Source organism: Mastacembelus armatus, chromosome 7 (genome assembly GCF_900324485.2).
Source record: "Mastacembelus armatus chromosome 7, fMasArm1.2, whole genome shotgun sequence".
NCBI classification, from domain to species: Eukaryota; Metazoa; Chordata; class Actinopteri; order Synbranchiformes; family Mastacembelidae; genus Mastacembelus; species Mastacembelus armatus.
The window spans coordinates 18,698,521-18,716,448 of NC_046639.1; the positions used below are offsets into that span (position 1 = coordinate 18,698,521).

The 17,928-nt window shown below is 43.2% G+C and overlaps 2 protein-coding genes across 4 annotated transcripts; both read right to left on the reverse strand.

Annotated features, from left to right (window-relative positions):
* Positions 1-235: 235 nt before the first annotated feature.
* Positions 236-10,276, reverse strand: rcc2 (regulator of chromosome condensation 2). Of its 3 annotated transcripts, none has more exons than XM_026332156.1 (13): positions 10,139-10,276; positions 8,798-9,015; positions 8,467-8,560; positions 5,339-5,482; positions 5,089-5,220; positions 4,805-4,893; positions 3,466-3,580; positions 3,104-3,270; positions 2,832-3,012; positions 2,229-2,334; positions 1,954-2,026; positions 1,694-1,771; positions 236-1,332 (listed from the first exon to the last, which is right to left on the reverse strand). In XM_026332156.1, the coding sequence occupies exons 2-13, from the start codon at positions 8,996-8,998 to the stop codon at positions 1,228-1,230; spliced, it is 1,485 nt and encodes a 494-aa protein (XP_026187941.1). In that variant the 5' UTR covers positions 8,999-9,015; positions 10,139-10,276; the 3' UTR covers positions 236-1,227. The 3 variants fall into 3 exon arrangements, with proteins under 3 accessions (XP_026187941.1, XP_026187943.1, XP_026187942.1); XM_026332158.1 differs by having other exon boundaries at positions 2,791-3,012; XM_026332157.1 differs by having other exon boundaries at positions 10,007-10,139.
* A 1,173-nt stretch (positions 10,277-11,449) lies between these two features.
* LOC113145200 (uncharacterized) lies at positions 11,450-17,723 on the reverse strand. The gene is made up of 8 exons (XM_026331638.1): positions 17,581-17,723; positions 16,095-17,226; positions 14,488-14,622; positions 14,112-14,286; positions 13,467-13,565; positions 12,790-12,881; positions 12,354-12,494; positions 11,450-11,783 (listed from the first exon to the last, which is right to left on the reverse strand). Exons 1-8 carry the CDS (start codon positions 17,721-17,723, stop codon positions 11,511-11,513), a joined length of 2,190 nt encoding a protein of 729 aa, XP_026187423.1. The 3' UTR covers positions 11,450-11,510.
* Between the last annotated feature and the right edge of the window lie 205 nt (positions 17,724-17,928).

Sequence of the window (17,928 nt, forward strand, 5' to 3'; positions counted from 1 at the left end):
GAATGGATTCTCTATGTGACTTGAAGACAGAAGACCCAGGGTTCAAAGCTCACAGGGAGCATGTCTGCAGCTGATCACTGCCATCTGATGGTTTTTCCATCATTAACACCCAAATTTCAGAGCTCAATTAGTAGTTCCTGCACTGTGTATTCAGGGTGACACAATAGTGTACAGGTAAAAAAAGGCATTTTAATACTGACTACCATAAACACACAACTAGATAAGAAAAAAATCAATTTCCATGAACCTTTATTTATCCATTTTAATGAAAAAAACAATGGGACCCAGAGAATTTTCACCATAAAAAAGAACATAATACAGAAAGGAGGAAAAGACCTCTGCTGTTTTTAAACAAGGACATGCTTGTTTTTCTAGCACACCTTGATATATTGAACCATCTCCTGGTTCTGACCTGCTTGAGAAACCGCTTTAAGCGTTGGAATAGTTAATAGCAAAGAGCTTGTAGACACTGAGGTCTTGGAAGGATTGAGGTGTGCATCCTGGATGCAAACACTGAAGAAGACAACAAAAGGAATGTAACATCAAGTGGAGTGCACTAACTCAGAACATCATGTTCCAAATCCTGATTGTAAATCTGTGGCAGCTGCACATACCTGCTGCTCACAGGAACTCAGACTGATCAGCTGATCCTCTGAACACATAAGACTTCCATATCCTGAACGTACACCAAGAAAAAGGCACAGGAATGGAGTGTTGGTCTTTGAAAAGCCCTCGGTAGGAAAAGACCGAGGGTCCTGCTGTAGCACCCGTAGAATGTAACGACAACTATTGTTTCAAATACTGCAACAAATAAAACAACAGACATGAAGACACAAACGTTTGGCTGTATAACAAAATGGACTAGGGTTTTGGGAAGCACGGCTCTGCTCCGTGAGAAGTGCTTGGAGCAAACTGTTGCAGGTTCACTCGAGGTGAGAAGTGAAGAATCGTGACCATTCTGTGTGAGAGCTGGACCATCCAGACGAGCTGTCCGTCTCCAGTCCCATTTTCTCTGATTTCAGTGTCCAAATTGGTGTCGAGCCAGTTTGCTGGTAGTTGAGATGTGTGGATATCTTTCGGAGTTGTGAGCGCCTCCCCCCCTGGACTCAACCATCCCACTAGCATGCCATCACGACCAGTAGTGAGTGAAAAGGCTCGGTGTTCAGCTGAGCATCGCTGGTCTCTGCTCCAGTGAAAAAGGTTGAGGTGTTGCTGCTGCAGACTTGGTTAGATTGTTCGGGGGTTGTACTCAGGCAGCTTTTTCAGTTTCTCCTGCTCCTGCTGAGCGTCCTGTCTGGCGATAACCAGAGAGTGAGAGTATCCCATCACCACCTGCAAGGACAACAACATGACACTTTATTACTCTGGTCAGCTGATTCATGCAACCAGAGTAAATCTGCTTCCCTCAGACAGATGTCCACTGGAGAATGCTGTATATGCCTGTTCTCACCAGCCTCAGCTGTGCTTTGTTGTTAATGTTTAGCTCACAGCCCTGCTCATTTAACTCGAGATCATCATGACCAAAGATCACAACTGTGCTGTGTTCTGGCACCTAATAAGCTTTAAACATACATGTGTTTGTCCAACTGGACTTGCTGGACTGTATTTCACTCTCACTGGTAAAGGAAACAATACAGGCCCTATGTGAGCTGTATTATCAGGATATCAGAACATTTAATCTGTGGCCATTTACCTGCTCAATGTAGATGCCATCCAAAGTCTTGACCTCCTGGGCGGTGGTGGAGGATTTAGGTTTGTTGTCTCCATATCCCTGAAGAGCATATGACAAGATACATCAGTGCTGAGCTCCTGTTGCATCAGACAGTACTGCTTATCAATATTCAATATGGTCAGAGGGATCACTGTAACACAGGACGATCTTCACAGTGTGGGTGTGGACTGGAGTGTGTCAGTGTCGGACTGTGTCGCATGTAATGAGGCCTCAGGCCTTACCAGCTCCCCAAATGTGGGTGAGGGCCCCCAGCTGATTGTACTCTCATCCGCAGCAATAATGATGCTGCTCTTCCTGTTAAACACACACAGTTAAGACTCCACACAGAGAAAACAGCCACTGCACATTAATGTAGAGACTTCAAAACATTAACCAGGCTCCGTTTCACATGTCATTATCATGACATAACAAATGTGCAAAAATTGAATTTGATCTTTGGTAAAATCTCTTTTTAGGGTAAGAACATAAAGTGTCCTCTGTCTTTAACAGCACTCACCCACACGCCAGACTGCGGATCTTCCATCCACACAGATCCTGCACCGTTTTCGGGTACATGGTCGATTCTCTGGAGGTGTTTGTCGCACCCCAGAAAAACAGCCCCCCTGTGAATACAACACCGATCAGATATCTACAGCATCACACGACAAGCTTCATTTATTACATTACACTGACTTCACACCTGGAATTCACTTTTAAAGATCCACTCCAGAGACATTTCAAAGACACAAAATATTCTAATTAACATTTTGTTTTTCCAAAAACATTCCAGAAAACAGCTTGAAGTCTGTGTGTCAATGAGAATTAGTGGAAGGCTAACCATTAGCACTCAGCTAGGCTAAAACCAGGGAGCTAAAGGTAATACTCTCATGGTAGTAACATCTCATACAAACAAATGTTAAATAGTAAGTTAACTCTCTCCCCTGCTGCAGAGGAATGTGAATGTGTTTGTTAGTGATAAACTGAGCACATACACCAGTCAGATATTTAAGGGGTGTAAAGATAAAAAGAAACATGTTGGATTGGAGGGGACCTTTCAAGAATCTGTAAATATGACCTGCCATCAGTGTGAGACTGTGTCCATGATGTGCTCTCTCCTCACCCATCTCACTGACAGCGAAGGAGCACTGGTAGCCCGTATAGATCTGACTAGCACCACGTCCAGGAAAGTCAAACAGCTTGACCAGGCGGGGAACCATCTCGTCCTTCTGCTCTGTGTGACCCAGGCGTCCGTAACCACCGAACCCCCAGCTGAAGACGCGCTTCTGAGAGTCCAGCACCAGCTGCCATACACGACACCATATTTTAAATCATTGGTGTAAAGAATAATAGTATCAGATTAAGTTCTAATGCCCAATGAGCCTGTCTCCTCACCGTGTGGTTTGCCCCACAGGCCACATCTCGGACCACCACGTTTGGCACAGGCATGATCTGCCCATCCTTAGACTTCTCGATGAAGATGGCGACACGGCGAGGAATGAGCTCACAGTCGAACTCAATGCGCTGGGCGCGAGCTATGAACCTCCCATCACTGTTGTGACCTGCAACAACACAGACGATGAGTCAATATTCCAGCCAGTACTGTATTTCTGAGGCTCTAGTGTCAGTGTTGGTTTTAATGTATCATTTTAAATAATCCATTAAATGAATATGATTATATCAAAACACACTGGGAGTCATAGCCTTTTAGGGGACACGTGAAAAACAACAGACGTGTTTGCAGGTTTTGAGCATACCCAGCTGTCCGTACTCCGGGCAGCCAAAGGAGTACAGGTTTCCTTTGCAGTCCACCACCATGCTGAACTCTGCACCGCAGGCCACTTTGACCAGGGGCTGGCCGTTGTAGGAAATCTACAAAGTACAGTGACATTATTACTGTGAAGCCTCTGTGAAATATTTCTGAAGGTGCAGTGAAGGGAGACATCACCGCTCTCCAGCCAGACACCTGTGTGTCAGCTGTGTGGTGTGTGAATAACAGGCACCTTTCCTCTTTATACCTATGTGCAAAGAGCTTTTTGGAAACTCTTCCAATGCTCGTCCATTACAGCTCGGCTCTCATCAAGCAGAAGTTGTATCTAACATGCAATGCTTCCTGGGTATTTTTCATCTTGGGAGCATTTGGGAATAAAACTTCCTTTTTCACTGTTTTCTCCAGTCACAGGGCATTAAAAACATGTTTTTCTCTAGGACCTCATTTAACACCAAGTTATATTAATGATCATCTGTGGAGCAGTGAATTATTCCTTTAATAAAAATTCTGTCCACAGAGTGACATGGATGTGGTGTCTCTCAGCTATACTACCTTCCTCCATGATTCTGCTACCTACAGTCCTCCTGTTGTTATTCCAGCTTCTTTACCCTGTGTTGTCAAAGTCCACTCCATAAATGAGCCCCGCCTGCCACCTAGCCAAGGTTAGAAGGAACGGCCTGTATTCATTTCCAAAATCCAGCCATGGAGGAGCTATCTGCAGCTAAAACCATCCTGATCTGTGCACTAAGTTACAGAACATTTCATCAGTTCACTTCTGTTTCAGGTGTTAGGTGCAGTTTGATGCCCCATCACCATCATGAGGCCACCTAGAAGCTGAATTAGCTTCTGTCTTTTCATCCAATCATGACTCAGTAAATCAATCGTCCAACACTAATGATAGCCACACGCAGAAACTATGGATCAGAAACCGCTAAGCTGTTGACCTTGTCACTTGGCATTTTGTCAATGTATTGATGCCACAAAGCCGGGACTTGTTAGTCAGTTCATGCTGGCTTTGGACTAGAGGATGTGCTTGATACAGTTTGTCCACACCAGATATCTGTAGTTCACGTTGTAACTTCAGGAACAGGATGGGAGGGGCTTCTGGTGGAAATTAGGAGTCTAGACCCTCCAATGCTGAAAAGAGGTTCAGTAGAGTAACTTTACATGACTCAACACTGCATTTCCTCTGATCCATATTGGCAGAGATGGGCAACAGCAGCTGGTTGTTGTTGAGACAACCAGTGCAGGCGAGTGAGTGAACTGGCTGCTACTGCTATTAACTGTAACATGGCTGTCTGTTAAAGGGTTAAGTGATGGCTTACCGGCGCTGGACTGAGGACCGCATCAGTCTGGTTGCCTTGGCCGAGCTGACCCAGTTTGTTCTCACCAAAAGAGTACGCAGTGCCATCCTCTGTGGAGAAACCATAGTCAGCAAACAGAGCACCCTTCATGTCTGTCTCTCATGTTCTGTCCACCACTTACATTTTAGAACAGAGGCCAATAAAAGTGCATTCTGCTAGACTCCAGGTCATGGCCAACAGAAACACACTAATTTTGTGTTGAATTATCTGGACCCATGATAAGTCCACATCCTGGCTCAGTCTACCTGTGAGTGCCAGTGTGTGATTGCGTCCACAGGCTGCAGCAACAATCACATGATCTCCCAAGGCCTCGATCAACTTGGGAGCCTCCAGGCGTTTGGTGTCGCCGTGACCCAGCTGACCTTTGTCATTACGACCTGAAGAGACCAGAAAGTACAACCTCAGTGGTGGTGACTCCTGGACTCAAACACCAACTCACATATACGTCCTGGGTAATCAGCTCTTTTTACTGTTCCTGAACGCAGCGTCACTTACCCCAACTCCATAGCTTGCCCTCTGTGGTCATGAGGAGACTGTGTGCAGCACAAGGACCAGACACCACACAGCTGACCTGGACGTCATTCAGACAGCCGTAGCGGTGAGGACCCCACAGATTCTGGCCCAAGTTACGGAAAGCAGCTGGAAACACACACGTCAAATGTGATGGTTTCATACGTACAAATGTACACACACCACTCATACTACTTTCTTCACGGGCTGCTGCTAAATCTGCACTTTTACTGTCATCTTCGACTCATGTTTTTCATCTTTATAGACACAATAGTGATACTGATGTCTTTAGTCTGTGTTAGTTCTTCATGTAGCTTGTGCACAATCAGCCTGCAGCAATGTTACACTTGCTGTCAGTAGTGATGAATAAAACTAGGATTTCTGCATCACTAAAGCAATATGAAGCAAAGTGTAAAAAAGTTCAGATAAAATGGCGACATCTGCTGGCCAAGTCCTTGATACTACAGTTACATGGGTGAAATGAAACCACGATCAGTCAGAGTGCAGGAGCTATTGATGCTTTGATTGTTGATATTTTGTTCAGTAAAGGTTGTATTGTGAAAAATGACTACAGCTGTTTCTAAGCACAGTGGCATAACAAGAAGCACATCTGGTTTCATTAAGTAGAAAACCAGTGTGCCTGCCTGAGGGTTAAGGGTGCAGCTCTCTGTCAAGCTTCCTCCTCTGTTTTAACATTTGATGATGTAACAGCTGCTGCAGCTGGAAGGTTTCATTTTTAACCCCTAACTTCATATACCCTGAATTGTTCGCTCTGTTTTTCTGTCACAGTGCAGCTGCTCTGAGGACACATCTCTGACATGTTAACATTTTTCTAATACGACCAGATTCTGCTCTGTTTGGTACAGGTTAATTGACTGCTTTCTGACATAAACTTGAAGCTCTGAACTGCCAGATTCTGCTTTTTTATTTTTGTGAATGAAACTTTCCTACAAACAAAGCAGAGCAGACAGCTTTATGTGGGGATTTTAGGGGTACGCCTCCTCTTAAAAAGATGCACTGACTGATGTTAATTTCTCAGAAACCAGAGATTTTAGGTATGCTTGTGGAGCTAAAAGAGTTTTGTGAATCTGATCAAACACTCCTAGAAACAAACAAAGCAGCAAAAAAAAAAAAAAAAAAAAAGACAAAACAACTACAATATATATATATATAATATGTTCTTGCATGAGAACCACTATCAGATGCAATATCCTTTAAAATGGGCATTTTAGAAATATATATATATATATATATATGTGTGTGTGTGTGTGTGTGTGTGTGTGTGCGCGCGCGTATGTATGTGTATTTCTAAAATGTATTAAAAGGTAATCAGCATGCTGACGAGGTCAATCTGTAATTACGTTTGCATTCACTTACACTGGAGACAAACTGCTGTTACACCTCCACTAGAAATGCTAAAAAAAAAAAATCCCTAAGTGAAGCTTATATGCTCAACAAAAGAATTATTTAACTGTGCGTTTGGTGCTCTGGCAGGCACAGCATCCAGAGATGGTCTTTGTCTATGCAGCTGCTCCTGCCGACACCCCCAACCCCCCATCTAGTCTCAACAAAGCTGATTTATCAGCGTGTAGCAGAGAAGTGAGGCAAAGATGGAAGAAGACGATGCGGAGCCTGCCCCAGGCATCAGCGGGTCTGCTGCAGCGTAGAACATGCATACATATGAATAGACATTACCGTCACAATCGGTTATCAGGATCTCTCTCTGGCTTTAACATACACATGTGGTCTGTGCATTGCAAACAAAGACGTGTTTACCTAACATGGTCATTCTCAGTCAATTTCCTCTCTACTGCAGACAAGCTGGGGAACCATAATCAATCGTGTATTGATTCTGTCTGCCTGCACCATCTCCTGCATGTCACATGTGCACCACCGTGAGGGAGCAGACAAGTAGACACACTATCCATCCATCAGAACATGACCCTCACACAGTATCCTCTAACTCAGGATCAACCTACCAAAAGTATCAGTAGGTCAATATTTACTACACTGAATCACACTGTAGGGGGCAATATTAAAGGATAATGTGGTTTATATGTTTGTGCTATTTATTACAAATCCCATCCAGAGACTGACAGCACCAATGAATGTGGTGTACTCAAGAGCAATGTGTGTGAATTCAGAACCTGGTTTAGCTTATTGGTCTGTGCTGTAGACCTCTATTGCTGTTGAGTACATGACATTCATTGTTGCTAAATAACACACACACAAAATTACAGGCTTCCTCCTTCAAGTGTGAGATAATACATGTGGGTGGGAGCTGTTAGCTGCATCATATTTGTGCTTGACTAATTCTGTCTACACACTAGTAAACCCATGTCAAGGCTCATTTTCAGGACAGAGTGAGGATTCTAAGGTGACTGGGCAGCTGCAATGAATAAGATGCTCAGTGTTAATCATTCTCATTCAGTTTTAGTCTTATAACAAGAGATCCACATCAGTCTCTTGTTCGTGTGATAAACGCAGAGCTGGACTCAAGACATACCTTGGCATTCAATATGGATGGAAGAGGGGGAATTTAGCCAAAAAATATCAACACCTCAATTTAAACTGAAATCCTATTCATTTGAACCATCCACAAATGAAAATATAAAAATGAAAAAAAAAAAAAAAAAACAGCAGAATGTTTTCTTCACAAAGGAAACACTGAGCCAGCGTGTACAGCTGCAGCGCAGGGTGTCAGACACGGTCAGTGAGCACAGGTTAATGTTTTGGTTTCTGTACAGGGACAAACCTGAATACCCCACTGTGACACCAAGACTCCAGAAAGCTGCACACAGGCACTGCACCAACTGTGAAAGCAGCCACATTCACTTTAACCACCTTTCACTATTTTAATGAGAAAAATCACCTTGGGTTTCTCACTGAACAGGCTTCACCACGTCAATGGCTGCCGCATGTAGAAAATAATACTGGGAGTAACTCCACTTGATTTTATATGACAGATATGAATCACTGTTATTCTGAAAAGTCACACTGTAACAAAGTAAGGAAATCAAAAATTGAGATAAACCAGCAGAGAGAAAGGGGAAGTTACCAGTTATCATTACCCAAGACCTGACCTAGCTTTTACAGAAATAAAGATAACTTGCCTTGTTGTTTGGGCACCTCCTTTCTTCCAATCAAATCCCAGTTGGTGGCTCCAAAAATGAGCAGCTGACCTTTCACTTTTGGGCATTCAAGTTTCTGGAGAGATAACATAAAAACATCTGTCAGACGGTCCTACACTGTGGGGAAAAGAAAACATCTGCAGATAAAAACCAAGTAAATGTGTGGCTGGAGGGAGAAATTCATTCTGACTTCATATGTCAGAATGTTGAAATACTTAAAATCACTGTTTGGCATTAACAAACAATGACAGAATAAACAGCTATTTTAAATGACAAACACACAACCGTGACAGCATCAGTGCATCAAACCTACAATTTTCTCTTTGACGTCGTCTGCCACAGTGACAGGCTGGAGGCCCGACTTAGCAGCAGGCTTGCCAGGATTCTTGTTGTTTTCTTGCTCGAAGTCGAACTCATCATCGCTGCTGAAGTCCCTCTCTTTCCTTTTGCCGCTGACCCTCTTCTTTTTCACCCCACCATTCCCTGAGATGTCCGTCACCTTCCTACGTGGCATTTTTTTCTAATCACAATCTGTTTTTGGCACAAAGAGGAAGTAATTAGTTTACACAGAGGGTGACGATATAATGTGACTATGGAGTGCATTTAGTCTCGAATGTATATGCGCATTTAGATTTAAATCTATATGTGCATTTATCCTCAAACACATTAAGTGCATTTAACCTTAAATCTGAGTTTAATTTTAAATCTATAAGTGCATTTAACCTCAAATCTATAAGTGTATTTAACCTTAAATCCTCAAAGGATCAATACAATCACTGATCTACAGCAGAGGAAAATATAAATATATAACATTAATTCAAGATGAGCTCACAGATGACTTTAAGCAGAAGTAAATGCCTACAGTGTGTGAAACCGTAATGTTAAAAACAAAAACACAGAAAATACAGACAAAACAAGCGTAAGTGAAGAAGGTCCATGTTAACAGTAACAGTAATAAAACAACAGACACCATCCATTATCATTCATAAGCAGCTTGTGGATAAATTGTCGTATTTCTGCTCTAATTTCCTGTTTTAATCCCATTATCTCAGTTATAAACACACACGCTTAAACTGAGTAGTGTCTTTAAAAAGTAAGTTTACTACACAAAGCGCCTGTTAAACCCATTATCAAATATGAGTCAATAAAATATAAAAATAAGTGCGGTGGTTAAAATTCCTTCTACAAAGTTTGGTTAATCGATAACTGATGGAAAACAACGAAAAACAAAAAGCAGCCGCTAAGGCAGCTAGCCTCATTAGGCTAACGAGCTAACTCTTTGTTCACGTTATGTAGCAGGCTAGCTAACAGGCTAACGCAAAACATGTGTACTTTCCCAGACAGTCGCCTAACAAATGAGCCGGATAAAGTTTGTTTGCTGTACAGAAACACCAACTTCCTCCTTTAGAACAAGAATAAGGTCAAAAATGCTCCAAACCCCAGAGCGATAAGGCTCATTAAGCTAACGTTACCTCGATGCCGTTAGCTAACAGCAACTCTAAATAAAGACACGGACACTAACCGGTAATAAAACGAAGCCACAACAGAAACTTTCTCTGTCTATTCCTGAGAGCGTTCAGTTTCACGCACGGACAGCCGTCGTGTCTTCGAATTAAAAAATGTAATTTCATAAAGGTAAAAATAAATCATGTACCGGTGATTTCCTGACTCGGCAGATCCCTGTCCGTCTCCGGTTTGATTGATTTGAACAAAAGAAGCTGCGTCCACACCACGTGGTCTAAATTTACTGCTCATACGGGAAACAAGCACCCACCGGCACCCGGGGGTGGGGGTGGAGTCTGAGGGGGGGCAGTACTCTGACCCTTTACTACAGTACCTGCAAAAAAAACCTGTGTAAAACTACCCTCCTCTAAATAAAAGTCGACATTCCAAATGTACTTGAAGTATCCAAAGTAAAAGTAGTCATTGTGCAGAATGGCCCATCTCACATGAATGTATCTGATATTATTGGATTCTAATTAGTGATGCAATTATTGTGTTCATCACTTTAATGTTGCAGCTGGTAAAGGTGGAGCTAATGTTAACTACCTTATATACTTCTAACTATACTTTCCATACTGCTGGGTAGTTTGGGAATTTTCCACCAGGGATCAATAACGTTTGACTGGAAAGTTTGACTGTATTTTGTTTGATTCATCTGATTCTGAAAAGGAATCATCAGAGCACAAGGTTTGGCTCTGATGTGTAGTGAAGTCCAAGAATGAAGCAGCAGAGCTAGTTTACAGCTGCAGTCCCTAAGCAGACAAACATGCCTGTTGTATTAAATGTAGTTTTAGCTAATTAAACTTTCAGCTGGGTGCATGTTTGTCTAATACAACCAATATTTTTTCACTTCTATTTATTGTAGGTGACCATCTCTTGCTCAGACATCGTGGGCTTCTCTTCTGTCTCTGCATCCTGCAGTCCTCTGCTCAACAACCTCTATTTATGTGTAGAGAATAGCACATTTCACATCAGTATGTAGAATTCATTTAGCAGCAGGAGCTTTTTGGTAACTGCAGCTCTGAAAGTCATAAAGCTGAATGGAGCTTCAGATTTAGGGTCACCAGAAAACCCCTTCGCTCCACCACAGCGTTTTCACAAATAACTACAGCTGCTTAACATGCATCAGAAGTCACAGTTTTAAAAAAATCAGTAACACAAGGAAGGAAGTAAACTTTATTTATACTTCACATTTCAGGCATAGTCCTTCAGGTGTGACACAATGAAAACAGAACACAGACAGACACAATATACACTGAGCAAAAACACTATTACCACAAAAATGAAAACTCTAAGATTAATTTTAACATCAGGTGACTCGTTCATTTTGAAAACAAACTATTTTATTAAGGATTTCCAAAAGCAAATGTTTCACATTCCAAACACCTCTAACACTTCACAGTGAGATGAGACAACAACTTACATTATCCAGTACAATTACATGAATGCACTATTTGCTAAAAGCTAATTTCTGTCTTTCTCCCGCTGTAGTTTTACTGAGAGTAACTGAAGTGTGGAGATGGTTAAATGTGGTGGTTGGAGCCAGGCAGCAGCTCAGGTTTGTGCCCTCTGCTGCTCCTCCGCTGGCTGGGCAGAGGGCTCTCATCTCCCCCCTGCAGCCCCCCAATCATGGAGCCCAGGGTGCCGTAGCTGCCGCCGTACGGCTCCAGCTGAGCCGCCACGCTCAGGCCAGGAGCATCTGTCTGAGGCCGCGGTGATGTGTGGTTCAGCGCTGAGGTGGGAAGTGATACTGGGGTGGTGGCGTTGTCACTGAGGCTCTGCACTGTCACTGATGACTGGCACAGAGGTACAAACATGAGGTAAAAAAGTAAATTACATTTCTTACTATTTCATAAATGTAGTTAGTATTATTGCCCTAACATACAATACATACAAGTGGCCTAACTGCACAGTGATTCCCTGAAATGAAATAACACAGTTTTAATATATAAATAAAACAAAATATGTCTTTAAACAATCAAATACACTTCACATACTAAATTACAGCAACACATGACATAAACACAGCATAATAACTGTAACAGTGTAGTGTGTAGAACACAAGACATTCATACATAAATTTGAAAAAGAATGTACAGAAATACATGGACATGTAAATGAACATAATTACATTAATATCTAAAATAAAACATGACCCATATTCAGAGGATGTGTCCATAATGCAACACACACACAGGTGCATGCAGCAAACTGACTGGAAAAAAAAAAAAAAAAAGCACTTTGTACAAGCAAACAACCAAAAATATATGAAAATTTAAATGAGAATTTTAAAATATGGAGGGTAACAGCTGCAAGACAGGGACAAACGTGTCTTCTTAATGATGAACTGAACCGGTTCAACTCACAGTGCCCACAGAGACCTCACTGCCTGCCACTGTCTTCTTCTTTCTGGCCATGTTGGGATTCCAGTGGCAAACCAGACTGTCATTTTGCACACTGTAGTTCTTATGGCCAATCAGCCAGTATGTGTTCATTCTGCCTTTACCCTGTCAGGTAAGACACGAGGGAGGACTTTATCGCATTTTGCTTTACTTACCTTGATCTATCTTATTTTAACGTACCTTACCTTTCCTTATTTGATTTTAACTCACTTTAACTTACCTTACCTTATCTTAAAACTTGGCAAACTGACCCTTTAATAAAGATCTTGGATATGAAATTAAAAATATGACTGAATATGATTTTAAATTCACAGTAACTTTTAAATCAAAAAAATAAATTTGTTTCCTTAATATCACAATGAGAAAAAATTATGTTCTCAGCCCGGCCGGGATCTTTTACCTTAACTTCGATCTCTCCACGGAGCTGCAGCTCATAGGCGTTGTCTTTGATCAGAGCCAGGTAGGTCTCTGAACTGGTGTGGATTCTCTGAGCTGATACACAACAGGAATAAGTGAGCATGAGTATGGATCATAGCACTGTCACTGTTTTCAACTCAAGTAGAATAAAAAAGCAAAACTACAGGGTCTCTCTGTGACTTTTACAATATGAAAAGTTATCAGCATCAGTTTTGTGGCTGATCCAGATACAGCTGGTTTGTGCTACTTCACTTACAGCTTAGTCAAATGTGAGGCAGTGTGAGAGCATTAAGGCTGAATAAACTCTTACGTTTTGTCTCTTTAGTGAAGCTGCTGACAACTCTGAGGTGTTGGAAACATAAGAGATCCCAAGTAGTTACAGGCCATTTTATGTAGCGGCTTACTTGGAAAAGTAATTATAGGTGTGAGATAAATATAGTGCAGGAAAAGCATATTTTCCACTGCAATGTCATGAAGTAGGAAAAAAGTAGCATACAAATGAAAACACTCAAGTACAATTACCTCAAAATCTAAGTATAGTACTTGAGTAAATGTATTTAATAATCTTCCACCTGCAGAGATGTGTGTGTTCATTGTGTGTGTGGGTGTTTGTTTTTATTGTGTGTGTGTGTGTGTGTGTGTGTGTGTGTGTGTGCATACGCAGGCTGGTGGACTCCATCCTCGACGCCGTGTTGACAGTATCTCCAAACAGGCAGTATCTTGGCATCTTGTACCCCACTATTCCCGCCACACATGGACCTACAGAGCACCGAGACAAAGAGCTGTGCTGCCGCAAGACACTGCAACCACTGAAGCCCATATCCCACAATGCAACAGGGCTGCAGGAAATGCAACATACTGACAAATGTGTTATTTTTGAAGCCTTACCAGTCAAAGATATTCAAATGAATGCCACAGTGACCAAGTTTAGTAATATTTATCACTGTGATCACACTTTAGCAAGTTAGCATGCTAACATTTATTAGCAGTGAATCAATGAAAGAAAAGCCAGGACTGATGGGAATGTCTTTATTGTTGCAGGTATTCAGCAAAGTTCTTTGAAATGGGACTGATTGGAAATCAAGAGGCCCATGTGTAATGTGTGTAATGTGTATGTATTGTTAGCTGTAACAGTGTCCACGAGTAGGGGTAGTGAAGATGATGTGCTGAGACCAACAAAATGATTTGCTAGAGAGGCCCGTTCTTCATCTGCTGAGCTGTTGTCATTACTTATCACTGCGATTGATGCAGTTTTTGTTATTAACCACCACACCTGACCTGCTGCATGTCACAGTGAGCTCTCACCTGTGTGGATGCCGGCTCGGAGCTGCAGCCTGTGGTTGGGCATGTGAGGGATGGAGACCTGTCTGACGGCTGCGACCAGGTCCAGCGCCATCTTGGCGATCTCATCGGCATGTCGGTCCCCGTTCCTCTCAGGCAGACCACTCACCACCATGTATGCATCCCCAATCGTCTCCACCTGGGTTGAATGTTTGATCGCATTCAGTCTCCGGTGGCATTTTTAGTGTTTTATACATCTCAGTTTGGGACCTCATTGCAGTCATCACAGTGAGGTTATCGCAAAAAAAAAACTTTATTAATTCTGTAATTTTCAAAATGTTAAAGAAAAGATGAGTGTTTGGACCTGCACTGTGGCAGGTGTGAACATTTTCATCGTTACCTTGTAGACGTCATAGGAGTCGATGCGTGTGTCAAAACACATGTAGAGGTTGTTGAGCATCTCCACCACTTGGAGAGGAGCGCAGGACGCAGAGATGGAGGTGAAGCCCACGATGTCGGAGAAAAAAATGGTCACCTATGATAAAAGGCGGAGAAGCGACTCGGTGAAGTCAGTGTGGGAAAATAATTGTTTACTGGACAACACTGGGTGAACGTGCACATTAACAGACATTAACAGTCCCTTAGGGGCCCTTCTTTGGGAAAAGCCTCTTTGTTCATAGGTGGAAAAGACTGAAATATATTTTAATAATAATTAAATAATTATAACAAGTCACCCAAAACAATGTCAGTCAGTCAGTTGGGCATAAAACTGTTCAATCTGACCCAGAGACAGTGAGGATATGATTTAATGTTTAAAAATTAAGGATGTACCAATACATGTATCTTAAACGTATTATTTCTCACCACATACAGTCCCAGCCGTCTCCCTTTCTTTACCATCTGACTGGTGTTACTTTAGTGAATGAGAGCTATGTGACAGTTTAGTCAAGTCTATCAGCACCTCTGGTTTCCTGCCGTCAGCCAGTAAGAGGTGCTGGTTTTCCAAACAGCCTCATTCTGGGCTCTGTAAGTCATCTTTTAGTTAAGGCTATTTTGGAACAAAAAGAAGGTCTTAAATGCTCTTTGCAGAATTCTGCAGAGCACCGAATCAGTTTAAAAATGAGCTCCTAGTTCTATTCAGTAAGAGCCCCCCCCCCCCTCTGTGCAGAGTGCTTTTGGTACAGCTGCTTCAACCCTCTTCAATAAGCCAGACGCAATTTTCACCTCCATAACTTGTTTTATCTCCTGATGAATATGGAGCAGGGCAATTATAGGTAATTATATCAACAATAGCAACAAAGGCAGCAAACACACACATTCATTCAGTGTGTTTGCAGATCTTGCAGAGGTAAGCCCCTCGCAGCAGCACCCCACCAACCTGCCAATATCAGAAGCTGTGAATTTGTTTGGTTAAACAGTAAAAGTGAATGAGGAGGAGCGTGGAGGGAAACTTTCTCGTCTCATTAATCTTTGACGGTGTTGGCTCCCTCCTTTAGGGTTTGTGAGAACTCAAAATGAAGGTTTTCTCTAAATTTTCTCTAAAGCAAAATATCCAAATGAGCAGCAGAAAACTGGTGTTCCACCTTCAATCCAAACAACAGTGACCTCCTACCCGCCTACCTGACCCTGCTCAGAGAGAATCCAGAGATTCAACATCTGCTTCTCAAGTCCAGAGGATTTCCCTCTTTCACTATTATTTTGGCTGATACGTCATTAACCTAAAAGAGTTCTGTTGCCTGAAGTGTTAAAGTCTTAAATTTCCAAGCTGCTGTATATATAGATATAGAACTTTTCACCTCACGAGCTGCAAACCAGCCTGTCCTGTGGCAGATCTCCCTCACCAGCAGATGTGAGGGAGCCTGGCACAAGGATGTGGACTAATCAAAACTAGAAAATAAAGATGCACCATGAAAGATTCTTAAACTCCATAATTGATTTTTCTTCTAAAATGTATTTGAAAACAGGTTTTTGTAAATGGTTGATGTCTATTAGATTGTGTGGACTGACCTTCTCGTAGCTCTCAGCCTCCACGTGTTTGTTCTGGCGGAGCTGCTTGGCGACCGACTTGGGCAGCATCTGGTGCAGCAGATCCTCAGCCAGCTGCCTCTGATGCTTCAGGTCCTCGGTCTTCTCCTTCAGGCTCTGGGCATAGTTCTGTATCCACTCTGTCATCTGCTTGAATGAGACCATCACCACAGGGTAGATGAGGCAGGCCATGGCCAGCAGGCAGATCCTCATACTGAGGCCTGAAGACACAGATCGAGTTGCCAGCCTGAGGGCCGGCACAGCTCGATCCATCAAGCAGCGCTGAGTGTTTGTCAGAGCTTGAATCCCACTGTGAGACCCAGAGAGAGAGACTGTGTCTGCCCCAGAGATCTGCCACAGGCTGGTGTCTGTCACATGCAGACTCATGTTTAACTTGAGGTCTATGTTCTCCAGCCAGCAGTCATTCAGCTGTTCCGTCATGACCCTGGCAAAGCCCAGGTAATTTGCTACATACGTCCACCTGTACTGGAAGACGGAGCGAGCAGCCACGTGGGGGATGTCCAGCAGCTGGTGGTTGAGCTCAATGAATGTAATCAGAAGCCTTGCAGACAGCACGACACTCCAGTTCAAATTCTCTTTGACTTTGACTACCATGTCTTCCACTGTGCCCCAGCTGTCAAGAAGTCTTCCAATGACTAAGGAAAAAACAGAAGTAACGTTTTCATTTGTGTCATTTACATCCAGGGAAGAATTTAGGAATCTTTGAATGCTCCTCATCATCTCTTGGCAAAATCCAGCAAGCTCAGCATGACATGGGAGCCCGTGGCTGCGACTCCGAGCCGTCGCTTCCCCACAGAGACGAGTGAACGCAGGAAGTACAGCATCTGAAAAACCTGTCTCCAACGTCTGGTTGTGCGTCACTCTGGCAGATGTCTCCCGTCTCATCTTCTGAAGCCTGGTGACGAGCTGCTGGATGGCCGTCGCTCTGCATGAGGTCAGCTCATCGTAGACGGCCTCTGTGGCGTGCAGCAGCTCGAAGTTGGAGCTGAGGTCGACTGATACAGAGCCAAGCAGGGCCAGTAAAGAGAGGAGGCAGGCTGTCAGAATCCGACGAACAGTGCGATTACTGCCAGAGAGAGAAAATATGGAACACCTGCAACACAGGAAAACAGCTGGTCAGTGACTAAAGGAGGAAGAAGGGCCTACTGAGGGGGCCCAAAGAGTCAGGGGCCCCCCCCCCCCCCCCCGAGACCAGAGAACTGTTAACTTGCAAAAAGCCACAAAACAAGAAAAATACATGCAGAAAAACTGCAAAGAGACACAAATAAATAAAAAGAGGTAGAAAAGACTCCTGGAAGAAGTACTCTGATCATTTACTGCAGTAACAGTAAAGGATCAGAGTGTCCAGGTGCTGTTGTCCTTGGGTATGTATTGTGTTTTTAATGACTGGTGTGAAGATCTGGACTCAACAAACAGAATTAAATAATAATTCAGGGAGTTTGCTCACCTGCACAGCTGACAGTCGCTGTCCGCATCCTGCTGCGGCCACGGAGCGACCCTCCTCTTCTTGATGAACCTTCTTTTGAGAGAAGCCGAGGACAAGGTCCCAGATGCGAAACACTCTTTTTTCATCAAGTCCAGCGATGACATGAGACCCGAGCTGCGGTCAGTTCGCTGCGGTGGCCGCACTGGACACACGCGTCGCACGGGCGGGACTGGACTGCAGAGACGCCCCGTGTCTGGACCTCAGGGGGTCAGCAAAGTCCACAGCAGCGTCTCCCCAACGTCTGCTCGCACACTTCAAAATAAAAGTTTGAGTTAATGGGAAAGCTTTTCAGAAGACGTGTGAAAACGT

Excerpts from the sequence above, each read along its gene's own strand:
- rcc2 (XM_026332156.1), bottom strand. The coding sequence starts at position 8,998 with ATGCCACGTAGGAAGGTGACGGACATCTCAGGGAATGGTGGGGTGAAA. Across the intron at positions 4,894-5,088 it reads TCACACACTGGCACTCACAG|AGGATGGCACTGCGTACTCT; the intron begins GTAGACTGAGCC and ends GTTTCTCCACAG. Across the intron at positions 3,271-3,465 it reads CCCGGAGTACGGACAGCTGG|GTCACAACAGTGATGGGAGG; the intron begins GTATGCTCAAAA and ends GTGTTGTTGCAG.
- LOC113145200 (XM_026331638.1), bottom strand. The coding sequence starts at position 17,723 with ATGTCATCGCTGGACTTGATGAAAAAAGAGTGTTTCGCATCTGGGACC. Across the intron at positions 14,287-14,487 it reads ACTCCTATGACGTCTACAAG|GTGGAGACGATTGGGGATGC; the intron begins GTAACGATGAAA and ends CATTCAACCCAG. Across the intron at positions 13,566-14,111 it reads CCGAGCCGGCATCCACACAG|GTCCATGTGTGGCGGGAATA; the intron begins GTGAGAGCTCAC and ends GGTGCTCTGTAG.